This window comes from Grampus griseus (assembly GCF_964374135.1).
Source record: "Grampus griseus genome assembly, chromosome: 3".
Classification (NCBI taxonomy): domain Eukaryota; kingdom Metazoa; phylum Chordata; class Mammalia; order Artiodactyla; family Delphinidae; genus Grampus; species Grampus griseus.
In genome coordinates, this window is record NC_139019.1 from 61,261,541 (window position 1) to 61,289,210 (window position 27,670).

General features: G+C 34.2%; 1 protein-coding gene across 6 annotated transcripts in view; it reads right to left on the reverse strand.

Moving 5' to 3' along the window:
* AP3B1 (adaptor related protein complex 3 subunit beta 1) overlaps positions 1 to 27,670 on the reverse strand; it is a 283,649-nt gene that overhangs the window by 89,176 nt on the left and 166,803 nt on the right. For all 6 annotated transcript variants that reach the window (XR_014296557.1, XM_082651961.1, XM_082651959.1 and 3 more), the window contains exons 16-20: positions 14,852 to 15,038; positions 13,751 to 13,881; positions 9,315 to 9,426; positions 6,380 to 6,527; positions 3,024 to 3,171 (exon numbers count right to left, since the gene is read on the reverse strand). Coding sequence is in view for 5 of the 6 variants with exons in the window: in XM_082651961.1 (XP_082508087.1) it covers positions 3,024 to 3,171; positions 6,380 to 6,527; positions 9,315 to 9,426; positions 13,751 to 13,881; positions 14,852 to 15,038 (726 nt within the window). In the remaining variant the exon portion in view is untranslated. The remainder of the gene's footprint in view (positions 1 to 3,023; positions 3,172 to 6,379; positions 6,528 to 9,314; positions 9,427 to 13,750; positions 13,882 to 14,851; positions 15,039 to 27,670) is intronic.

The following is a 27,670-nucleotide window of genomic DNA, read 5'->3' on the forward strand; positions in this document are numbered from 1 at the left end:
GCTATGTGGATAGGGATAGCTTACTCAAAGCTCCATTCAAAGAAAAAGGAGGAGGGTAAATAGAGATTGTGTGTCAGAGAGCACAGAGGTGGGATATGCTTACAGTGAACGTCAGCTCAGTCTTCTGCAAAAAGTAGATGGGATCACAGGCTGCAGGTAAGGGGTCACACCTGAACGTTAATTCCTAACTTGAATGGTATAAAAAGAATTGGAAAATGCAGGAGACATAAGAGTTACAAAAAATTTTCGGTTCCTTTTAGCACTGGTTTCTGTAACTCTAATACTGTTGGTCTCTCAGGGAATTAATGTTCAAGTTAAAAAATGTTAACACTGCTGTTTTATATTTATACAGGGCTTTACATTGATCTTTCACATTTGATTTTTTTGTAATAGCACTTGAAAAAAGCAGAGTAGGTAGTAGCATTTCTACTTTATAGATGAGGAAACTGAAGCATAAAGATATTATCTTCCAACAAGGAGAACATTATACCTATCTCATAGGACCACCATAAAATGAACTGTTTTTAAAGCCATATATTCAAGATACCCTCAAATTCCCATTTTCATGCTCGATATCCCCAAAATACATTGTCCAAGTGAAAGAAAAGGAAGAGAGAGAGTAAAAGTATAGATTTAGCTGGGCTGCAGATTTAAGGCAGATGAGTTTGCAGCTCTAACATACTGTCATGCTAAATTAAGGTAAAGCACCCACCATCTGCCTTCATTACTCATAATTTAGAGCAGAAGCCACAACACTTGGTGCAAGGAGGACTTTCCTACAATTATAGAGTTACCCATTATTAGAAAACTGGTACACTTGTAATTGCATGGTACACTTCAAATCACTCAGAAAGAAATAGAAAAAAAAAAATAGTTATGGTGGCTCCAAGGTGGAGAATATAAATTAAAACAAACAAGCTTATCTGCCTGTTACTGACAGGAAAGGCATTATAATATAGAGAAAATAAACTATATAAGCAAAACACATAGACATAAAACTATCAACAATGTGAGTAAAACCTGAATTTCTCAAGAGTCTTGGCTCACTGCATTACTTTGAAATTTTATACTGATTTTCTACAGTAAAATATTTTCAACTATTAAGAGATTTAATCTGATCGTTGAACGCACCAAAGAAGAAATAAATTGAATCTCCGAGCTGGGGTACCTCTGTGGCATTCTAATGGGGTCCCCTAAAGCCCAACACTATATAGGCACTAAAGTCTACAATTTTTCAACTTCTACAAAACTTCATAAGAACAACTCACTTTAATTCCACCCATTTCCCATTACTTAATTTCTTGTTTGGTCATTTTAAAAAACACAGATTTCTTACTCTGGGTTTATTTTCAATTTCTAAAGCTCCTTTATTTAATTAATTAATTTATTTAATTTTTTAATAAGTGGTTTTTAAAAATTAATTAATTAATTTTTGACTGCCTTGGGTCTTTGTTGCTGCACGCGGGCTTTCTCTAGTTGTGGCGAGCAGGGGCTACTCTTTCTTGCGGTGCACGGGCTTCTCATTGCGGTGGCTTCTCTTGTTGCAGACCATGGGCTCTAGGTGAGTGGGCTTCAGTAGTTGTGGCACGTGGCTCAGTAGTTGTGGCTCTCAGGCTCTAGAGCACAGGCTCAGTAGTTGTGGCGCACGGGCTTAGTTGCTCTGCAGCATGTGGGATCTTCCCGGACCAGGGCTCGAACCCGTGCGCCCTGCACTGGAAGGTGGATTCTTAACCACTGCGCCACCAGGGAAGCCCTAAAGCTCTTTTATTTTAAATAACATCTTAAGCTTTTTGTAATTTAAGTAGGAAATGAGAGGATATCAAACTCACTGTGTGATAAGTTTTTATAAGAGGCCAGATTAATAAATCTAAAAATCTCTAAGATTTTATGTGAATATTTGAAAAATAAAAAGCCTAGATTACATACTACACAGATATGTTTTAAATATAAATTCAAGTTTCAAATAGGTTTTACAATATTCAAGAATATTTGAAATAAGGTAAGACAAATACTAGCTAATTTTTAAGCATGCTTGTTCTTTTTTTTTTTTTTTTTTGAATACACTTATTCCTTAACAATAAATCTCTGGATGGAGGAGGGCAATTATTACTTGGATGAATTTATTTTCATACTTGGCTACTCAAATAACATTAAAGAAATTCACGTTACCAAAACAATTAAGTGAAAAATATAGGTTAAAAAGAAACTGAATTCAATAATGGGCAAGGTGTGACCATATTTTCAACATATGGAATAATACATTTATTTATAAAAACCACTGCATTTGAAACCTAGCAACACCATGATCCATTTATAGGCAGGGAATAATAATTAAAGATCAGAAAGATATGTATTAGGTCTGAATTGTGTATTAAAAACTACACTTTTCCAATTCATGGTTTTAGTTTTTGCTGCTAAGCAGACAACTTCTGGTGTTACAAATATTATACCAAAAAGCGTAATCATTCTGTTATAAGTGGTTCTTGCATTTGTTTTAAATATATGGCTACTGCATTTTTATTAACTATTAAAGAATGCATACTCTTTAATTAAACCTTTAAAAATATTCTATTTCCAAATGCCTAATATTTTTTTAAAAAGCATATTAGTTTCAATTTCTTATGGTGCATGTACATTTATATTTCTTTGCTCAATACTACCTCTGTGACTTCCCTTTACTTCCCCTTTGGCAAAAGCCTCCCTTGTCACATCACAGCCAAGAACAAAAAAGTCATACTCATAACACTGAGGTCTCTAATTTTTGTTGGAAAGGGTGAGGTTAAATTCTAACTTCTCTGCAGAGTTGAATTATAAGGGAAGCGATAATCTAGAAAAAAACAAAATAAAATCACAGGTGTGGATGAATAAAGATGGTGTTTATTTTAGTTGTCAGTGACATATTAAATTCCTTGCCTGGTTTCTTGATTCTCAACAAAACACAAATTTTCAGAAATATTTATTCGTGATTGGGAAAAGACTATAAGACTATTTATTTTCAGTTACAAAAATTTGTAATCTCTTACCTTAGTAACTTTTCTGGATTCAGATTCACTTTCAGATTCTGATTCTGATGCAGAATCTGAAGAACTGTCTTCTATTGAACTAGATTCAGCATTGGAAGAATCTGAAGTTTTAGAGTTTTCATTTTCCTTATCCACATCTTCAGAATCACTAATCAGAATAACAAATTTTGAAATATTAGATACTTATATAAACAAGCTTAAGTAGTTTGAAAAAACAAATGACAAGTGTTACCATTTGTCCATTTTGCCTGTGAACCAAAATCTTTATAGAGAAGTGTATTTCACTGAGAACCATTTCTTTTTAGTGTACAGAAAGACAGTAAAAATGGTTTTAAAATTCCAGAACATGTTAATGAAATGAGGAAGGTAGTATTACCTATAACCAAATAAATCAGAACCCATTCAAAACTAATTATACCACATCACACACAGTTCAAATGCAAAAGGTTATAAAATAACACTGAATGATATAATAAATAGAAAATAGTTAATAATTAAATGTTTGATTTACCAGAAATACACATTAGGTGCTAACATTAACAACTTCAAAGATAGGCTGATTTTAAAATGCTGTTTCAAAATACTAAGTATTCATTAATAAATTTAAATATTTATACATCAACTTTTGCTGAAACAGAGTTGCATTTTATAGATTTTTCTGTCCAAGAAAATTATTAACATATGTCCCCTAATGTGACCCTTAAACATATCATATGAGAAAACGTTAACTGGTTTAAAACAGAATTCTTCTAATGTTCTAAGTCTTACTAAAAATGTAAGATAACCAGATATAAAGTTTTAAAATACCAAACGATCAAATCTAAGTGCTGATGCTATCCATTCATTTGTTCACTCGCTCCCTTACTTAACAAATATTTACTGACTGCCCACCATATCGTTGGCACTATATTAGGTGCTAAGGATAACAGAGGTTAGCAAGATACCGATGATCTCTATGTACTCCCTTACAGAGTCTACCGTCCATTGGAGGATACAGAGAAGTAAGCTGGCAGTGACAATAAAGCATGGAAAATAATAAGTAATAAAGTATACTGTGTCATGAGAACACCTGGAGAAGCATCTAAACAAACCTGACCGAGAGTGGGAATGCTTCTAGAGGAAGAGACACATGAGTTTAAAAAGAGAAATAAGGCAGGCAGAAGGCAAGGGAAGTAGGTCTCCAAGAAGAGATAACATGTAAGATAGCCAAAAGGTCTTCTCTCAGGGGAAAAGAGATGCCTTGTTGTCTTTTTTATTTGCTCAAATTTGAAGGTCTAGTTCTCTTTACCGTGTGTGTGTGTGTGTGTGTGTGTGTGTGTATTGTTTCAAAAATCCACTTTGTTAAAAAAAAAAAAAATCTATCTTGTACCAAAGAGTATTAGGCACTTCATAAGCAACTATCTAATTCAGATGTTCTAACATATTCTTACTGGGAGCATTATTATCCTATAATATTCAGGAAAGTTAAGTAACTTGCTCAAGGACACATAGCCAGGAGGGGTGGAATTGGAATTTAATCTCGAGTCTGTCTTACTATAAAGACCATATTTTCTCCACTACCCAATATGAAAATACTATGGAGTATTTCCCTTCAATGAAAATACTTTGGAGTATAAAACTCAAAGTTAGTCATAAATAGTTATGATTACTAAAGGGTGGCTTTGAAGATACTTAAAGCCCCTCAGCTTTAAAAAATTATCATATAGTTATACTGGCAAAGTTTTTAAAAAAAATTCTAAGAGACAAGCAGAAAAACACACGGGGAGGGAGAGTGGTGAGGCAAGGAAGACTCGATATTTCCCTGAATTGAATTTTGTGGAGGAAATATGATTGCTATTTATTAAACATGGAGTCATGGTAACATCTCAGAACACATGTAATTATATTTGACGACTAAAACGTATGTTGTTGTTTTTTCTTCCCCTAGCAAAGAATGGCAATTTATTATCCCCCACTTAATGGTTAAAACATGTACTTAAAAATATAAGGTTTAGAATGTATCTGAGATTTCCTTTCGTATAATAAACAATTTTTAAAAATTCAAACATGGGTTAAAAAAAAAGTCTATTTCTGAAGAAAAAAGAATGAAACTAATACAATTTATGATTATAAATTTCTAGTATATTGACTTTTGCTATTGGAAAGGATATTTAGTGCACTGAACATAACTTCCCTTTCTAAGAAATAAGACACTTTTTATAAACTATGTAATTATAGATATTCTGATATTAAACTAGAAGCACAGAACTTCTCTCTAAGAAAAGGTTACTACAAACCAAGTAACTCGCTTGCTGCAACAAGTGAATGATTCTGAATATATTTAACTTCTAGCCTTTAAGATAAGATTTTGAAGGTAAAAGTGTTATTTTGCTTTGCATCACTCAATTTTGATGGGTAATTATTGTTTACCTTCCTGCTTAGAGTTTCAGATGTTAATCTAATGAAAAGAATTTACTGGTAACTAGCTTTTTAACTTTGCAATGATGAAAAGCCTGTATTAATTTAACCTACAGATTTCATTTGTTCTGAACAGGAAAAACAATATAAATCACTTTTAAAATCATTAAATCCTGACTTAAATTAATAAAGTCATAATTAGAGCATTATGCTGTGTTTGTTATGGAAGTGGCAGGGCGAGCTGCTTTAATTACTGTCTGTAATAAAAGGAGCAGAGAGCGTACTGCGCCCCAATCAGTGCTGTCAGCCAAGACTGAGCTAGGCTGCAAGCTCGTCAAGTGCGCGGGCAGCAGGCTCCCAGGGAAAGGGCCATCGTGTCTGCAGAGGCCACTCACTGACAGCAGTGGGGAAAACAGACTCAGACAATCCAAGGTATCAGCCCCAATTACTCAAAATTTTAATGACACTTTAATACATGATCATGTTGTTGATAATGGGAGATCTTAAAAAGTGCTAACACTTAAATATCTTATGACCGTCTTCCTTCACAGCCCCTGACTCTAATATTTGGATCATAATCTTTTTAATATAACATTATTTAGAAAAATCAATTGTCTTAGTTACATAATGGCAAAGTGTTGAAGGATTTAATTTTCACCCTCAGCAAAATTGCTTCAAAAGGTAATTAAGTGTTTCATACCGTCTGCTTGATCACTTAACTCAGCCTTCCAAGGTTACACCAATTTTCAAAATGTAACCCCAAGATTTTCTCAAGTTCAAAATGAAAACTGAGCATTACAAGTAAGAGAATAATATGAATTAGTATTTTAAATTAATATTACAAGATTTAAAATGTTTGGGAAAAAAAACCACACACACACTTACTTTCTCACTCAATGTTAGACCAGGGGAAAAGACCAAAGAATGTTTTTGAAGGAAATTCTGACAAAATAATTCACCTTTTTCCTTTGGTTTTGGAGTTCTTCTTGGCTGCTCTTTTGTTTTCTGCCTCTGACCCACTTCCACTCTCACTCTCGTGCTCACTGGAGTCCTCACTGCTGTCTCCTTCGTCATCTTGTTCCCCACTTTCACTTCCAGATTCACTCTCTGAAAAAAAGATATCCAGATGCTCCTTGATTTAGAGCCATTTAATTATACATAAGGACACAAGTAAGTGTCAACATTCATCACAAATGAAACCAGATGCTGAATTTTAGTTTAGTGGACCCCAGGTGTTCCACATTTCCTATTTCTGCCCTCTGGTCACTTAAGACTCCTGAACCCTGCGGCAGGGTAAGCATGGCGGGACTCCAATGCACAGAGAAGGCACTCTGCTAGTGAGTGGGGAAAGGCAAAGAAAAGATCAACCAACTAAACCAAAGTGAGCCTATCTTGCTCTTCAAACCCATAAGTATTTTAGCTATGGCAAAAACTTTTTATTTAAAGAATGATTATGAGCATGATATAAGAATAAGAAATAATTTTAATTCCTCTACTTATAATGAGAAATTTTATTTAGAGAAAAGGAAGGGATTGTTGAATTTTCTTAGGAACCAATTTTGCGAGGGAAATGAGTCATTCAAATCATCTTCAAAAATTCCTAAATTCAAAGGCAATAAAGCAACATCACTACCTAAAAAGCACTTATTTTAGCTAGTATAGGAGTCTTCCGTAGGTCAAAGAAATGATAAAGTTACACTGAGGCACTATACAGTTAAATGTTTTATGAATAAATTATGGTATACTAGGGCTTTTGCAGAAGTGATATACTTATATCTATATATATTTATGTGTATTTTAAACATGAAACATAATTTTTTTACTAGTTGAAATGATTATAGGTGCAGAGTTGTATCCTAGATAAGAGGACAAACTGTTGTCCTGGCCTATGATCTATCTGATGAAATGTCCTCAGGCAGGAATGTAACCTCTAATTAAAACAGTATTCTAATAGGTAAATAACAGCTACTTTATGAGGATTAATTCATGTATCACAGCGAAAAGCTAGGAGTGCCTATATTCTTTTGGAACAGCTTGAAGTGGTTATAAGCATGAGTTCTCAAGCTGGAATGTCCGAGTTCAAACCCTGGCCCTGCCGTGTACCAAGCTGTAAGACTGAGCAAGTTATTCAGCCTCTCTGGGTCTCAGTTTTCCTTTCAGCACAGGCTACTTCAAAGAGCTGTTGTGAAGATTAAATGATTTGAAACACGTAAAGGTGATTAGGACACAACAGTGCCTGCCACATGGTAAGGCACTCTATCATCAGCTTTTACAGAGAGCAAAATTTATTTTACCCAAACTTTACAAAGGCAAAACAAAACTGCTGAATAAACATATTTTGAATTTGTTGTGATATCAAAGTTAAGCACACGTACATATTAACTTAGATAAATCGTTTATGCTATAAATAAATAAACAAATAAATAAGAAAGTATAGCATCTAAGTTACTTTCTCATGTTATTACATGGGAGTTCAACATGAATCTGGATCCAGTTCATTTCAGGCACTGTTTATTTAAATTTTCAAGTTAGGTAAATCCTTGAGGAAATTCATTTATCCTCAAGAAGGCATGCTCACTTGAAAAAAGCTGGTAACTTCTAATGAGAAAAGTTCTCTCTTTCCTCTGGTAACCAGAATGGAGCTCTGACATATGACTCCCTATTATAAGTACTCAGATAATCCCATGAAAAGCCATAATGTTAATGGAATACTTCAAATATGTATTGAAAAAGGTTAGACTCTAAACAGACAGGAGCTTGTGAATAAATGGGATGGAGACAAATATCTATATGAAACACTCAGCTACACAACATGTCTTTCTCAATGGTCTATATCATTCCTGAAATTCCGTATTTTTTAGCATTAACTCTTTGGATTGAAGTAATTTCCCCCATTTTTCAGCATATTACTTCAGAAGGTAATACACCACAGATTAACTTATCGGATACTGAAAACAAAGATTTTGACGGGAAACAGAGGAAAAAATGAATGAATTACCTTAATGTCAAGTAATGGATGACCAAGTAATAGTGAGCAGCCCTGGCTTCCCAAGGAATAAAGGTTTTATAAGAAAGAGATGTCATTTGGTCTTGGATCAGATAAGTTTACTAGGCTAACTGTTAATAAGAGTATGTAACTCCTATATATACTTTATTATGCAAATCACTCAGACTTTCAGTATTGAAGAGACTTAAAAAGCATCTAACTCTACCCCTTCATTTATCAGATGCAGAGAAGGTAAGTGGCCTTATTCAATTTGCCTGGCTAAAACTCAGGACTTCTAGATCCTTCCTGTTTAGTATTTTTTTCATTGCATGTGGTTGCCCTCAATCTTTTTAGCTCTTCGTTTCTTTATAATACACAAGAGATTTATTAATTTTAGCTTTCATGTAGAAGTAAAAGAGTAAAAAATGGATAAGAACAGACTGCTCAAGGTTAAAAATAAACTTTACATTTTATTGGGGGTTGGCTATAAAGTTCGTTTGGGTTTTTCTGTAACATCTTACAGAAAAATCCGAATGAACTTTTTGGCCAACCCAATACAAAAGAAAAGTTACTTTTAAAGGCCCCACTAAAGCTTATCAAATATAAAATTACATTTTTCAGTATGCTAATGAATATCACAGGCAGTGTGGTTTAGAATTCAGAAAAGCATGCGTTCCCGTTTCAATTCTATCATTTATTAGTTGTGGGTCCAAGAGGCAATGTCAAATGAAAAGGCGTTAGAAATTACTTTGAAAACAGTGATATGTTAAGTGAAAGTAATTATTGTAATGGTATAAACTTCATTTAAACCAGCTTGTTGAATATTATGTTCTAGGCCTTATTGGTCTATAGGAAGCACAGCATATAAGCTATAGTGAACAATGTTTTTCAATGAATTAAAACCCCACCACTGTCACTGCTGCTCTCAGAAGAGTCCTCTTCCTCCTCCGCAGATTCAGAATAAAATTTCTTATCAGGATTCTCTTTCTTTGCTTTTCCTGCTGGGGTCCATTCTTTTGCCTGATTAAAAAAAAAAAAATGTAAATATCAATGAATTCTCATTAAGGGATTCAGTCTTCAGGTAAACTAGTCATTCAGAATACTCTGTGAACCCAGAAGGAAGTTTAAAGCCGCAACAGAGAAGGCAACTCTGAGAATCCTGACACTGGTTTGTTCCCCTTTACCCCTAAGCAGAGGGACATAAACTCTCACTCAGAGCCTATTATGTTAGATCAACAACCTTGTTTTAACATATGATTTTAAACACTTGTGTATTTGTTGGTCTACAGAAGATTTAAACTAAAGTAAGACAGTCTAGAAGAGATGAGGGCAATTAGAGGCAGACATAGTAACAGCAGTAAGAAATTCAAGTTCACAGCTTGATACTGAGGTAAAAGAAAAAAAGAAAGAAAATACTTAGTGTAGGCAATAAATAGCCCATACCATCTCAAGAGCCTGAACCCTGGGGTACCTTGGGGTTCTATCAAGACAGAATCTTGGCTTCTGTCTTTCTCTTCTATCCTAAACATCTAATGCATCAAGAAAGCCTATAACCACCACCTTGGTCAGAGCTCTCTCTCTCCCGGATTACAACAGTCTCTAACCGGCTGTGTTGTATCTATGCCCACCTCCCATCCCCCATTCCAAGCTGGCTCAACACAGCAGCTAGAATGATTTGATTAACTCTAGTCAAGTCCCTCTTTGTCTGAAATGCTGCAAAAGGCCTCCCATTCACTCAGAAAAAATGAAGTTCTTACAGCACTCTGCTCAGCCCTACGTGCCTGAGGTCCTCTTGGTCCTCTTGCGGCTGCTCTCCCTCCTGCCCACTCCCCTCCGGCCACTCCTTACAGTGTCTTCAAACACCCCAGGCATGCTCCCGTCTTCAGGCCTTTCCCCAAAGCTGTTCCTACTGCCAATATCCTCCCCCAACATGACTTGCGTGGCTCATTCCCTCACCTCCTTCAATTCTCTGTACAAATGCCACCTCAGGGAGGACCACTCTACTTAAAATTCCAACCTCCCATGCCTGGTACTTCTGATGTTCCTTTGCTCTAGTCTTTTTTTTTGGTCACAGCACTTATTACTTTCTAACATACTACTGTATACAATTTGTATATTTAACTGTCAGTCTATCCCTGCTAGAATGTCAGCTTCTGGAGAGCAGAGATGTTTGAATATTTTGTACACGGATATACCTTAAATGTGTCTGGCACAGTGATCATTAGTTGGGTGATAGCACCTTAAAAACTTTAATACAGTGTACTAAAGTAAAAGAAATTTTTTTCATAAGTGTGACTTTGATTCATTAAGAAAAAATTAAATCATGCTTCATACACTCTCTTTTAAAGGGCAAGAAAATGTATATTTTTTAAAAGGTCAAGAACGGTTAAGACTCATTTATTTATCACACTTTTGAGCTTCTACTATGTGCTAGCCTGCTAGAGTAACATTTTGTTGTAAAAAAATTTATAGTAGGATAGAGGTTCTTGTTCAAGAGGGGTTCTCAGCACTGGATATATGTCAGAATCACCTGAGAATATTTTTAAAAATACTAATAACAAAAATAAAAATACTAATAATAAAAAAGCTAATGCTTGGGATTCACTTCCTAAGATTCTGATTTAATTGGTCTGGTGCAGGTCTGACATAGGTTTGTTTTGTTTAAAGAGCTCTGTATGATTATAGTGTACAGCTAGGTTTGAAAACCACTGATCTAGAGGGCTTATGGGCTTAAGATATGTTGCTTAAAAGGATAAGCTTCAGTGACTTGGAAAACTACTATCTGGACAATAATAGAAAAATAAGTAAAAATTACTCAAATATATTTGAATAAGATACTAACATAAGATCAGCAGTATTCCTTTCTTTTTTTATGTATATTTAAAATGCTCTGTCCTCCAGTTACAAATAAAGATAGTATTCTATAAACAAATTTCTCCTATATTTAGTGAACAGTGAAGTTCATATTTTTCTTAAATCCAAACAAGTAATATTTTTCTGAAGGCTAGTAAAAAGTGTGTAAAGTCAACTTATAGGAAAAAAAATTACTTAATTAGACTATGGCTTTCAGGGTGAGACTGAGTCAACATATAAGGAAAATCAGGCTCCTATGCTCAAAGGGGTATATTAGTTTGACATGGTCATGGACTCTCTATTCATGGAATTTTAGGTTTTAAAGGGTAAAGACTGACAATAAAAATATTTTACTTTTTGTTATGGTCTTTTATGACTATGATAATTGTATCATTCTAAGCAAAAGAAATAACAGGGAAAAGAGAGGAGGAAAATAGCAAGGCACTAATTTGAAAGTTCCTATGTAGGATAAAATACTGATAGTAACTGATAGTAGATGTGTTTATAAAGCAAAATACCCTTGATATGCAAAAGACAGTTTTTCTGTAACTGGGGAGAAAAGAATTTTCTAGAACTAAGCAAAAAATATTATAAAGAATCTTGAAAGCTTACTGGTGTCATAAATATATATCATATCTGATATCCTGGAAATGGTAGTATGCAATGCAAAGTGACTTCTAGTGTCAATGGACTAGGTGTCATGGTTTTTTTGTTTGTTTGTTTTTTTGCGGTATGCGGGCCTCTCACTGTTGTGGCCTCTTCCGTTGCGGAGCACAGGCTCCGGACGCACAGGCTCAACGGCCATGGCTCACGGGCCCAGCCACTCCGCGGCATGTGGGATCCTCCCAGACCGGGGCACGAACCCACCCCCTGCATCGGCAGGCGGACTCTCAACCACTGCGCCACCAGGGAAGCCCCTAGTATGTAGATTTGAGGGGAAATCACCAAACTTAGTTGCAAGGAGGAGCATGCAACTTGTTTTTAATAAGTTTTATAATTTAAAAAATCATCTCTAAATAGAGAGAATTTGTCACAGCATGAAAACAGTGATGTTAAATACTAAGGATAGTACAGATTTGCAAACAAGCTCAAGCTTCCTCTCCTCATGTTACATGACCAAATGCAGTAAGAGAATGAACAATGGACTCAGATAAGGGTTGGAATCCCAATTCCATCACTTACTAGCTATGGGAACTTGGGCAATTTACTTAAGTTCTCTGAACCTTGGTTTCATCATCTGCAAAATGGGAATAACAATAACCATCACTTATAATCATTATGAGGTTTAAACAAGATCATGTTTATAAAACTATCAAAGTATACTCCAGGGTCTGCTAAATGGAGCCATTATCAGCTGTTATTGCTCTTGCCACACTCCAAAGCCAGACAAGTTTGTGTAGTTAAGAGAAACATATTTCTCAAAAGAATCAAATTAAACGGCCATGCCTGGGGAATTCCCTGGCAGTCCAGTGGTTAGGACTTGATGCTTTCACTGCTGTGGCCCAGTTTCGATCCCTGGTTGGGGAACTAAGATCTTGCAAGCTGTGCAGTGTGGCAAAAAAAAAAAAAGCTATGCCTGTTACAGAAATTCTTCTATTTAAAGTAATATTTTTTTTCCATTGTATATGGAAAAGTTAGGCAAGAAGATTAACTGACTTTCTCATAGGAATTAGTGAGAAAGACTGGTTATCTGAATCCTAGTTCAAAATATGGGTTCTACCAGAAAAGCATCCAGGATGTAACACCTAACTGTTCTTTTTTATTAATTCTACTTAAAAAAGTATCAGATATATTTCACATAATCAATCTCTAAAGACAATCATAAGATCCCTCTCTTTATTTCTCTTGTTTATGTAAGAAAGAAAGAGATAATACTAGGAAAGAACACTAATTCTCTTACTTTAGTGGACAACATGTTTTAAAGATCTAGGAAAAGGTTATTTATATAGAGAGCTTTTTTTTTTTAATGTGAAAGCAACATATTATTCATTTTAATTGTGACCTTGTGTAAGGACATTTTTGGTACATGATGCTTCCTATTTATGTTTAGGCTTCACGTAAAAAAGGTTCATCAGAAAATCGAGAAGAACACTTTGTATGGTTTTTCTGGAAGAGACAGCAAAAATGATTTAGAAAACATTAACAGGAAGCTTACGAATCTCTAAACTAAGTAGGAAAAGCTCAACCCAATGAAACTAAATACCTTAGAAATTGAATCTACACAACTACAAATGCAGTACCACAAATGTGGGTGGCACTGATGCAGAGAATTCCATTCTCTATTTCCTTGAAGAAAAGGAACAGTACATGTACAATGACATAGGAATACTACAATATTTATTTCTCATAGCAGCAAGATGTCTATCTAACACATTACATTTAGAAATACCAGAGCAATTTTCAATCCACCAAAAAAGATTTTATATAAAACAATAGTTATTCCAGAATCTCCCACTGCTTGACAAAATTAATTTCAGAAAGGTCAACTTACCAACTCTATTACTTCTACATTTCGAACTGATGGGTCAGGTGCCACCTCTGGCCAATTAGATAATTCCAGGTACCCAGTAGCTTTAGTGTTGAGAGTATGAGACAAAGTGCCAAGCTGGTAATGATCCCTACCTATTAAAATAGAGGAAAATATAAAATAAACAATATGAGCTGTATATAACAGAGAACAATCCTAATCAGAGCTCAAGGTAATTGGCATATTACCTCAAATGTCAAGGAATAAATATAAACTAGGAAGCTCTTCATAGGTCAAAAAACTGATTTCAGTCCATAGATTACAATAATCTCCCCCATAATGGTCAATAAAAAAGCTAATCAGTCAGTGTGTTTAGAGGTGTTGCTCTGATATGTAGCTTCTCTAAAAATTACTTTACTGTGAATATTAAGAATGACAGCACAGTTAAACAATCCATATACATGTCTTGCCACAAACACATTCAGAATTTTAATAGTTTTTCTACAAAACTGAACTGCTTTTTATCGCTTTACAACATTAAATAAGAAATTATATGAAAACCAAAGTATATAATCATTTAATTCCCACTGTAATGGCTACTTGTTAAACTGAGAAAATAAACACTCCTTTTAAAACGCTGGGGAAAATAAGTCAACTTCCATCTTTGAAAAGCAAACAAATATAAAGGGATATTTTTATGAAATAATTCTTCCTGGAAAAGCTTATGTTAGTGTACACAGAATATTTATTTAATAACAACTAAGTATTAAGTTGAATTATATACTCCTTATTAAACAAAGCTATCTATTTAAAACAGAGATGAAGTCAATGTCTGCAAGAACAACACAGCTTTTATCTACTGTTCAGCCAAGTCATCTGGTTAGAATAAAAATAAAATCAGAAGATTGAAATTCTTTAGGTAAATAAGGTCTATAAAAACATGAACTACTATAAAGCTTGCGTTGGAGAACAGATGAATGAGTAGAAAGCACACTGTTCTTATATATTTACATATGCTAATCACATATTTTCTAAGAGATAAATTTTAAACATGTTAGAAATGGGATATAATGTCGTAATTTTTTAGACAACAAATATTTTGCAGGTATATTCTGATAATAGTACCTTTAAAAGGAGACTCAAGCAGTGGTGCCGGTTTTTGAGCCAGGAATATTTTTTTGGCATATTTACTTAAAGCTCCACTCTTCTCATTCGGAACAATAAGCTGCCTAATAAATCTTGTACGGTCTCTGATGTCGTAGTTTTGATCATACTTGCCGAGATTTAATATGTACTGGGTAAGCAATTTTGTCTGTTGGAAAAAAACAGAACAAGATGAGAATAGTTATTTATGATTATTGATAACTCTGGATAAACATATTTAAAGAGGTAATAAAAATGAATGGTTATGTCAAACAAATGTTGTTCCATAGGGAATATGCATTTCTAACGCTGCAAATGGAATTCTGAAGCCAAAGCACATGTCCTCTTCAGTATTGGGGAGGTGAATGCTGAGTACCGAGAAGCAGCCATGTGCTAGATTATTAAACTGCTGAAGTGGAAAGAAAGGCATCATTAAAAAAATAATCATATATGGCAAACCCGCTGAAGGGTCTACGTGAGAATAATGAATGTGGAAATACAACTAAAAACATGGCACTCAAAACTTAATCGGAAAAATATGCAGGACATCAAAACATCAGAGAGTATTAGGGGGCTGGCAAACTGCTTCTCCTGAGGTGTGTTTTATGAAGAGATACTGTCCCTGGCATAAGCAGTGTCTGCACTCTGACTGCACTCAGTTACTTTACCCTGAATTATGACCCATTAAAGCAGACACATGAATCACTGAACTGGATTACTGCAAATTATTTGCAGTGCATTTAGCTGTTACTTTTTCATAAAAGCAAGCTGCTGATGCCCTCTAAAAACTAGGATAAAAGACTTCCATTTTTTTCCCCATGTTGCTTATAGCCTCTGGTAATATTGGTCATTTATTTATTTATGTTAGGGAACAACTTATTATAGCAGCTTTTACACTATAATAAGATTTCCTAAGTCAATTTCTGAATGTACTACATTAACATATATTGAGATAATTTTAATAATAATTAAACCAAAATCGAAATGTTAACAAAATAGGTTTGTATTTTAAACTCCAGTTATTTTAGTGAAAAAGCATAATTTTAATTTAGAAGGTTACACACATACAATTCTAACTATAAATAGGATTCATAATACATGGAAAAAATAAACATCTGCATTAGAACATTTTACAGACATTAGAAGTGGATTAAAAAAAATAAAATCAATGAAGTCAGGCAAAGCTAAAGATAGTTCTATAACAATAAGCCAAAGTACAGGAATGGTGTGGTAAACTTTTACAATATTAATTGGTCAAGATAATTGATTTGGATAAAAAGCAACCTTCTTTCAGTAATAATCTATTTAAAAACCATTAACCTAGTTTTACTAAAGCAGAACTACAAAAAATACAAGTGAAAAATGTTAATAGAGCTATTCTAAATTTGGTTACCAACTACTGCTATCCACTAATTATTAGACCATGTTGGTTCAACCTCAGATAAGAAAAATTCTATGACTGACTTTTAAGGACGATTAGCAAAATAGTCACCAAATGAGTAATACAGGTCAAAAGGAAGTGTTGTACACTGGACTGTGTAATCAGCTTGCTGGGATAACCTGGGAAAAATACACCCAACTGTTAGTTTCCTCAAATGTAGAGTGAGAATCTATAACTAGGTTAACTCTAAAGTCTATTTTTGAGTGTTGAGATTTAGAATATGGAACTAAAATAAATCAGAAAAAGAAAATAAGTCTATTCATCGAAATAATTTTTTGAGTTAGTGGCCTGATTCATCTTGCTTTTATTTCTGATCCCTGAAATTAATGTTTAGGAAATTAAATTATTTCAAAATATTAACAGACACTATTGAAACTGAGATAGAAAATTTTAAGTAATTAAAATTATGTAATTTCTATAATATGTATTTATTGACTGTAAAACTTGTTTTATTATATTGGTAGGTTATGAAACAGTTCTACCAAAAATGTATTTTCAAAAATAAAATTCTAAAAGATAAACTCATATCCATGTTTGATGATGCATTAAAAACATAAGCAGAATAATTTTCACTCAGATTATGTATTTATTCATATACTTTAATCAATTTCTTAGCTCTATCTCTAAAACCAAATCATTGGTATTTATTTGAAGAACATATTTTTATATGGTCTTATTATTTTTAAATTAAAGAAAATAAAATTGCCTACAATCTTCTTCAAAACTGAATTTTATGATCACCAAATATGAAAATGTTGACATTTGCAACTTACTCTTCTCTATAGAACATAATATTTTTAATGGAAAAAAAAGTCTTTACAGATCAAATGAATGATCTGGTAAGTACAGAGAAAACTCTGTTGAATACAAGGATATTCTCAATGCTTTCTTTTATGTTAAAATCTGTAAATATTTCAAGCCTAGATATTTAACTTTCCCCCCTCCATTCAATAAAACTATCTTTATGAGATAAAACTTTTAAATAATTCTCTTCTATACTGTAAACAAAAATTTCATCAAATTTAGATAATGCAAAACCAACTGCCTCCTCGATTTCACTTCATTCTAATAAAAATATAAACTTAACCACAAAAATAGGAGTTCCATCAGAAAAGTCTTCACCATAGTTGAGATACTGCAAATGATAGAACTTCTAAAATAAATTTTTAGCTCTTACCATTTAATTTGTTCAGTTCTTCCTTCGTTTTTATAGGGATACATTTCAATGTCTTTCTGTTTGCAAGATTTGTTTCTAAGAATTGTTATTTGCTAAAATTTTCAAAAGCTGAAGGTTTTTGGTGCTCTACCTGATAAATACTTTAAAGATTTCGAAATGATTTTGAATCAAAGTCTAACCAATACACAAAAGTTTCACTTAATCTACTCCTCCACCTACCCGCCCCGGGCAAAAAAGCCAATATCGAACACAGGCTAATTTACAAAGCAGTTTTTCATAAAATCACATTTCTAAAATCCCACTGGTCACATGCAGCAAAAAGAATTGCGTATGAGAGTGTGTGGTGTCATGCCTAAGTATGCTTTTTCAATATTAGCTTCATCACAAGAATCCTGTAGTTCAGTTAAACTACACATATCAAATATCAGTAATTTTTACCATTACAGTTTTATTTCACTTGGTAGAATAAGCAGAGTGAGTATGCATGCACCACAACCAATTCCCAAAATATTTCTGTTCCACAGTTTTCTTAATTTAATAAGAACGTTGATTTTACCATGACAACATCCGTTCAGTGAAAGCCACGTTGGGGCTTTTAAATTTACAACAGCATTTACGGCGATTTTGACAGAATAAACTTCCAAAAGCTTTACTTTGATTCCATTTACACTGACAGAAGAAATGTACAAAAGCTTTGAGTAAAAATGGTCAAACTATTATTGGAATTAATTGCTTTTCTATTTGAAAACCAGCATCATTCAGGTCCTTTTTCTGCTAATGGAGAAATACATTAACCATTATTGCTTCATTTCTCATATGTGCAAAAGAAAACTTAGAATAAAAAATGAACAAAATTAAATTTTAAAAAAGTTATTTGATCTATATGAGATCATGTTTCACAGAGACATGTAAATATATTTGGCACCTGTATACATTAAATTGTCATCTTGAGGCTTAGTCTTCCTAAAATACCTCCTAACCTTTTAAGTAGATGCTGATCCTGTTTGAGCAGATTTATATCACTATGATTTTCATGGTGGATGGTAAAAGTTGATGAACATTTTGTGCATGTTAAATCACGATACACAAAAATTCAGTTCTTCATTCTTCATTAAATGTACACTTCAAGTTTTAAGAATTTATTGCTGCTGGATTTATAACAAAGTAAAACAATAACTGGCAAATAATAAATAGGTTTTGAGATTTACAGTACACAATAAATGACAAAACTACTGTAGTGAGAGTGCTCTGACCACTCTCTTTAATGGCCTATAGCAAGATTGTTCTGTCTCTACCTCCTGCACATATTTCATCCACAAACAACCTCTAACTTCCCATGTTTTCCTCTTACTCCATCCACTGACAGCTGGGAGCTTCATGCTTTGCACAGGCCATGACACAACTTGCCTGTTGTGTCATCAAGTTACCATCAGATAAAACACTTAAACACTTATGTCACCACCACTAGAAAAGCGAAGGACTTAGCCTTTCATACCTGCCTCGTCAGGGCACACTTCATTTTATCAGCACACATCCTATATGCTGCTCTAAAGGGAGAGGTTAGTCATGTTGCATCTCAAAAAGACTGGGAAAAGAAAGTCAAAGTCTTTCCAATTTAAATGTTTCACATTTTAAAATGAAATCTCTGTTCACTGCACTTGTATCTTACAGGTCACTAGACAAAACCATGGCAGAGGTTAGAAGTACAACATGGAGGGACTTCCCTGGTGGTGCAGTGGTTAAGAATCTGCCTGCCAATGCAGGGAACACGGGTTCGATCCTTGGTCCAGGAAGATCCCACATGCTGCGGAGCAACTAAGCCCGTGTGCCACAACTACTGAAGCCTTTGCGCCCTAGAGCCCGCACGCTGCAACTACTGAAGCCCACGCGCCTAGAGCCCGTGCTTCTCAACAAGAGAAGCCACTGCAATGAGAAGCCCGCGCACCGCAACGAAGAGTAGCCCCTGCTCGCCACAACTAGAGAAAGCCTGCGCGCAGCAACAAAGACCCAATGCAGCCGGAAAAAAACCAAAGAACAACAAAAAAAACCCAGGTGGGATGTTTAATAGTAAATTTAAATGGATTTTATTCATAAAATTATACAAGACAAGCAAAGAGAATAACAAAAGTACCATAAATAACAGAAATACTCAATAGCTTATATATAGCTATGTATTAAATTTTTGTCTTATTATTATTTTGCTGCTTAGATTTAAGGAATCATTTCTGGTACCAACTAATGGTCAATGCCATCCAGACACTATTTACATCAATTACTTTGGATTAACTCTAAGTCACTGTGACATAGGAAAAATGAATTTTGGGGAATGCCATATAATTATTGAGAAATCCATTATTTAAAAAAACCTTCTCAAAATATGGGCATCATATTTTTACCTAAATACTCTGACAAGTAATAAACTGGTAAATATTTGCTCAAACAATAGCCTTCTTTAAATATTATATAGGTCAGCACAAAATAATAAAAAAAGGTCTCTTAAATTATAGTCCTATCAAAAAAAAATATATATATAGTCCTAAAATCAGCTTAGATATATATCAGTTTAAGGAATATAAAAAAGTATACAGAATTCAGCATTTAAAATTAGTTCCACATAGTTGTAATTTTTAAACAGAAGGATACTGGCAAACGCATTTGGTAAAGGAAGGAGAACTACATAAAATTCTTAACATAGACCAGAGGCAAATCTAAGCAGTACTAGTGTTCTATCTAATCAATTTCATCACTTCATGACTAGGCAGGATTCTTTAAATTTTTTTAATTAAGAAAATTTTATTGAATGAAAGATTCTTTAAATTCTATAGTGCTTTACAATTTTCAAAAGTTTCACGCAGATGATTTCAGATAATCTCATAACAACCCTTTCTCACCTCCCTCACCCCTATACTGCCCATCCACCCTTCCTTCTCCCCATTGGAAACCACCAGTTTGTATCTGTGAGGCTGCTTCTTTTTCGTTTTATTCACTAGTTTGTTGTATTTTTTAGATTCCACATATAAGTGATATCTTATAGTATTTGTCTTTCTCTGTCTGACTTATTCCACTGAGCATAGTGCCCTCCAAGTCCATTCACATTATTGCAAATGGCAAAATTTTTATTCTTTTTTATGGCTTTTTGTAAGATCTTACGGAAAAACCCAAATGAACTTTTTGGCCAACCCTATATTTTACATATATATATATATATATATATATATATATCACATCTTGTTTATCCATTCATCTGTTGATTGTTCTTTAATTCTTCTAGGTCTTTGCTAAATGATTCTTGCACCTTCTCGACCTTTGCCTCCATTCTTTTTCCGAGGTCCTGGATCATCTTCATTATCATTATTCTGAATTCTTTTTCTGGAAGGTTGCCTATCTCCACTTCATTTAGTTGTTTTTCTGGGGTCTTATCTTGTTCCTTCATCTGGTACATAGCCCTCTGCCTTTTCATCTTGTCTATCTTTCTGTGAACGTGGTTTTTGTTCCACAGGCTGCAGAATTGTAGTTCTTCTTGTTTCTGCTGTCTGCCCTCTGGTGGATGAGGCTATCTCTCACCTGTTGATTAACAATTAGGTTGCTTCCACAGCCTGGCAATTGTAAATAATGTTGCTATGAACATTGGGATGCATGTATCTTTCTGAATATGGCAGTTCTATTTCTAGTTTTTTGAGAAACCTCCATACTGTTTTCCACAGTGGCTGCACCAATTTACACTCCCACCAACAGTGTACAAGGATTCCCTTTTCTCCACATCCTCACCAACATTTGTTATTTGTGTGTTTTTTGATGACAGCCATTCTAACAGGTGTGAAGTAATATCTCATTGTGGTTTTGATTTGCATTTCCCTAACGATTAGCAATGTTGAGTATCTTTTCATGTGCTTTCTGGCCATCTGCATTTCCTATTTGGAAAAATGTCTATTCAGTTCTGCCCATTTTCCAAACAAATTATTTGCTTTTATGATGTTGAGCCATATGAGCTGTTTATATATGTTGGATATTAACCCCTTATCGATCATATCATTTGCAAATATCTTCTCCCATTCAGCGGGTTGTCTTTTCATTTTGTTGGTGGTTTCCTTTGCTGTGCAAAAGCTTTTGAGTTTAATTAGGTCCAATTTGTTTATTTTTGCTTTTGTTTCCTTTGCTTTAGGAGATGGATCCAAACAAATATTGCTGTGATTTATGTCAAAGAGTGTTCTGTGTTCTCCTCTAGGAATTTTATAGTATCCGGTTTTACATTTAGGTCTTTAATCCATTAGAGTTTATTTTTGTAAATGGTGTTAGAGAAGGTTCTAATTGCATTGTTTTACACGTAGCTGTCTAGTTTTTCCAGAACCACTTATTGAAGAGACTGTCTTTTCTCCACTGTATATTCTTGCCTCTTCTCTCATAGATTAATTAACCATAAGTGTGTGGGTTTATTTCTGGGTTCTCTATTGTGTTCATTGATCTATGTGTCTGTTTTTGTGACAGAACCATACTGTTTTGATTACTGTAGCTTTGTAGTATTGTCTGAAGTCAAGGAGCATGATTCCTCCAGCTCTGTTCTTTCCCGAGATTGTTTTGGCTATTTGGGGTCTTTTGTGTTTTCATACAAATTCTGCAATTACTTGTTCTAGTTCCGTAAAAAATGCCATTGGTATTTTGATAAGGATTGCATTGAATCTGTAGATTGCCTTGGGTAGTATGGTCATTTTAACAATAGTAATTCTTTCAATCTAAGAACATGGTATATCTTTCAATTTGTTTGCGTCATCTTCAATTTCTTTCATCAGTGTCTTATAGTTTTCCAAGTATAGGTCTTTTTATCTCCTTAGATAGGTTTATTCCCAGGTTATTTTATCCTTTTTGATGTAATGGTAAATGGGGCTGTTTCCTTAATTTCTCTTTCTTGTAGTTTGTTGTTAATGTATAGAAAAGCAACAGGTTTTTAAAAATTTAACAGTGTACACATTTTTGTCAACATGAGTGAGTTTTTCCTTTATATATTATATTTACTTGACAAGAAAATATATCCAAGAAAGGGTATAAATGTCACCGCATAGAGCCTGAGCCCTTTTTTTAAGTTATATTAAAGGGGCTGGGAGTGGGGGTAGATTTCTCCAAAGACCGAATCACAGGGCAAGAGAAAACTTCAGGAAGGATCCTCAAAACATCACTGTGATTTATAAAATTTCTCACTAAGAATCAAAAACTGAACCTGAAAAGTGATACAAAGAAAATATAAGTACTAAGGATACTCCATGAAGCACTTTCTTCTTGAAAAGCAGAAAAAAAAAAAGTAACTGTCTCAAAGAAAATGAGACAGTAATTAAAATAAATGAACTATAGCTACATACCTCAATATTTTAAAAACACATTAAGTAAAAATAGTTTAATTGTGAAAGTATACATAAAGTAGAATACTACTTATGTAAAATTTGAAAACACACAAAACAAAAAATACATTGTTTATGGATACATACTTATGTAACAACAATACAAAACATGTATGATTAAAACACACCAATAATATGACAGTGGTTACCAATGGGGAAGTAAGAAAGGTGTGAACAGGAACTTGGGATCTTAGCTCTACCTGTTATATCCCTTTAAAAAAAATTATGGCAAACACACTGACTTAATCTTAGTGGTACATATATAGGATACCTTGGAGATATTACGGGTCTGGTTAAAGGTCATCTCAATAAAGTGAGTGACACAAACATGTTGGTTTCCCAGTACATATAAAAGCTATGTTTATTATACTGTAGTCTCTTAAGTGTGCAACAGCAGTATGTCTAAAAAAACAATGTACAAATGCTGGAGAGGAAGAAAAAGGAACCCTCCTACACTGTTGGTGGGAATGTAAATTGGTGTAGCCACTATGGAGAACAGTATGGAGGTTCCTTAAAAAACTAAAAATAGAGTTACCATATGATCCAGCAATCCCACTCCTGGGCATATATCCAGAGAAAACCATAATTCGAAAAGATACATGCACCCAAATGTTCACTGTAGCACTATTCACAATAGCCAAGACATGAAAGCAACCTGAGTGTCCATCAACAGATGAATGGATAAAGAAGATGTGGTGTATATATACAATGGAATATTACTCAGCCATAAAAAGAATGAAATAATGCCTTTTGCAGCAACATGGATGGACCTAGAGATTATCATACTAAGTGAAATAAACCGGACAGAGAAAGACAAATATCATATGATATCACTCACAGATGGAATCTAAAAAATAGTACAAATGAACTTATTTACAAAACAGAAACAGACTCACAGACTTAGAAAACAAACTTATGGTTACCAAAGGAGGAGGAAAGGGTGCGGAGTGGGGGGGATAAATTAGGAGATTGGGATTAGTAGATACAAACTACTATATATAAAATAGATAAACAACAAGGTCCTACTGTATATAGTACACAGAACTATATTCAATATCCTGTAATAACCTATAATGGAAAATAATCTGAAAATGAATATATATGTATATATTAATATCTGAATCACTTTGCTGTACATCAGAGACTAACACAACATTGTAAATCAACTATACTTCAATTTTTAAAAATTCACTAACATAAAAAAATAAAAAAAACAAAACGAATCCTTTATTGCTAAAAAATGCTATCATCTGAGCCTTCAGTGAATCTTAGTAGAATCAAAGACCACTGATCACAGATCAGAATATAGTAATAAAGAAGAAGTTTGAAAATATTGCAAGAATTACCAAAACGTGACAGAGAAACAGGAAGTGAGCAAATGCTGTTGGAAAAATGGTGCCAGCAGACTTGCTCGACACAAGGTAGCCGCAAACCTTCAATCTGTAAAAAACACAATACTTGTAAAGCACTATAAAGTGAGGTATGCCTCTTTATGTATTTATGCTATTTTATACTATTCTATAAGTTTGCAATATTTTATATTTAAAATTAAAAGCATAGGGCTTCCCTGGTGGTGCAGTGATTGAGAGTCCGCCTGCCGATGCAGGGGACACGGGTTCGTGCCCCGGTCCAGGAAGATCCCACATGCCGCGGAGTGGCTGGGCCCGTGAGCCATGGCCGCTGAGCCTGCGCGTCCGGAGCCTGTACTCCGCAATGGGAGAGGCCACAACAGTGAGAGGCCCGCGTACCGCCAAAAAAATAAATTAATTAATTAATTAAATAAAATTAAAACATAGGCTAAGTAAAACATTAACTTATATTACTTATCACTACATTTAAAAGATGATACACTATTAGAGAAAGTTTAGAAACAGATGTACCCTTTACTCATTAATTTTTAATTACTATTAATCAGTTTAATCAAATCATAGCTTTCTGTCTCAGACCTCAGTAGACTATTTCAAGGAAGTCATGCTAAATTTTTATACCATGTCTTAAGAGCTGAAGAGTTTTAGCAACTTCAACCGGTTTCAATGTTGTTCAACTTTTCCCCCCATATAACAGTGAAATTACTCTACTTGTGAGAGTATTCTACCAGTGCTTTTACTCTTGATATTCATATCAAACAATTTTTTTCTTCATAAACAACAAAAGAGGAATTTCAGCACCCTTTTCTCAGGTTGATAAACCCCAATGGAGTGCTTTTTTAAAATGAGCATAGAGATTCTCAATAACTAGACTAGTTTTCTGACTGTAAATAATCATATTCTCTAAGAAAAATCTAGCAGTTGGTTAACAGTGTAAACTAGGTTTATGAAAAAGCAGGATTTGCTCTAATTCAGTTGACACAGCAGGGCCAGTTTGGGCACAATGTAAATTTTGTGTTTGCTTTGGCATGATTACATGAGTAAGAAAAATCAGGTAAAGGCAGAAAGCTGCACCCAGCTGAACTGGGCTGTGCAGGAATAAAGAAACATATCCACCTCAAACATCTATCTCAGATAAGCACACGTATTATGGGCTACATTTAGCCACATGTGCCAGTACAACTTTCCATCCATATTCAAATTAACCCTGCTTCCATGACATAACTCATAAAAAACACCCGTTTCCACAAGTCAGGTCTTTCTAAAAGTAAAAAGCTAGATTCATTGTAGTATTTATGTATTTCTTAACCATTTAACATGTGTAAAACTATTCTCTTGTTTTTACTGCTCTTTTTTTTTTTTTCTTTTTTGTGTCACCAATGAATTTTTTGAGTGTTGTGCCTCTGGTTTCACTTTTGCAATAATCCCTGTGGTTGCTATTGTGCGTTTCTGTAAAGCACAGTGATTTTTAGGAACATATATGTTGCATTATAAATAACTGACTGTATGATTATAACTTCCACTTTACAGATTAGAAATTAGATTAGGTAGGTTGTATTGTATAATCTGTCTAAAATCATGTAGCTAGTAAGTGGCAAAACATGATTTGAAGTCAGACAGTCTAACATTAGAGCCTGTACTCTGAATCACCACCTGCCTCCCAGTAATTGACATTAAATAGTTCTATGGCAGGCATCACATACAGTTAAACTGCTTTCTAAACTTCCATCTGAAAGAGCTCGAAGTCAGAAAATTAAAGAAGCTTACAGAAGAAGTTCATCTACAGAGTCTTAATCATAAGGCAACAGTTTTTAAAAAACTATATGAACAGCTTTATATCTCCGTACTGAAAAAAATTAAAATATCAAAGAATATATAATGCTAAAGATAGACAAAATGTTGGATTTTTTGGGTACTGTATTTTTCAGTTCTACAACTTCCATTTTATTATTTTTTATAGTTTTTATTTCTCTGCTGAGAGTTATCTTTTCATCTATTGTGAATACATTTTCCTCTATGTCATCAACCATTTACAAAAGCTGCTTCAAAATTCTGCCTGCAAATTTCCACATCTGGGTCATCTAGAAGTTGGTTTCTGGTTTTTGTTTGTTTGTTTTTAAACTGATCACATTTTCCTGGTCTTCTTCATTATTGTGGTAAAAATAAACATAAAATTTACCACTGCAACCATTTTTAAGTGTGTAGTTCAGTGTTATGCAACGATTACCACCATTAATCTCCAGAAATTTTTGTATCTTCACAAATTGAAATTCTATACCTGTTAAACAATAATTCACTGTTCTAGTTCTTATATTGAGCAATTTTGGATTTATCTTGGACATTATGAATGTTACATTGTAGAGACCCTGGATGTTGCTATACTCTAAGTTGGGTTCAAAGCACAAACTTTGTCTGTTTCAGTGCTGTTCAAATTCCAGTTCAGTTCCTTTATTATTAACTGTGCTGTTCTGAATCCACCATGCATATGTGTGGTTCAGGTGTCAGCCAGAGATCTGAGCAAAAGTATTCACAGATTTTGAGGCTCCCCACACTGGCTCACTGCTTTCTAGAATTCTTCCTTAACTTTTCAATATCTTTGGTAGTAGTTTTCTTTTTTGGCCTCACCAAGCAGCTTGTGGGATCTTAGTTCCCCGACCAGGGATTGAACCCGGGCCCTCAGCAGTGAAAGAGCAGAGTCCTAACCACTGGACCGCCGGGGAATTCCCAGGAGTTTTCTTAAACTCTGTCCTCTACTTCCTCAGGCCAGAAGGACTCTGGGTTTCCTTCTGGGATTTCAGCTTCTGTGTACAGTGCCAACTGTAGCCTGAACTCAGGATAAGAGCCATAAAAGTGGGGAAATTCACTCTGTGCCACTCTCTTCTTTTAAGTGTCCGTTTCCCTTAAGAATCTTCCCACTTTTATTTACTCTTTTGAGACTTGAGGCAGTTATTTACTTTTTGTATTTTTCCCAAGTTTATAGTTGTCCAGTAGGAGTTTGCTCAACCATACCAACAGCAAACTGTTAACTAAGTTTCAAACTCTTCTTTACACCAGGTAAAAACATTTGCGATATTAAAGAAGCTTATTATTCAATTATTCCTTAGGTATACAAATGAATACAATGTGCCAAATCTTATAAAAAGCAATGTAGCCATCCCCTAAAACTAAATATTTCAATAAAAAATCTGAAAATGCTCACTGAGAGATCTAGGCCACAGGAAAAACAGATCTACAAATAAATGTTGGGATTTCATGGCAAACCACTCCCTGAACTCTGTGGCCTGGTCTTCCTAGTTCAGTGTTAAAGATGGTTAAAATAAACACATATAGAAAATATTTTTTTTTACATTTAGGTGAAAGCAATCATTTTACTCTCATCTCACATCCAACGGATTATGAATCATACAACTTAAAAACCCTGTCAAG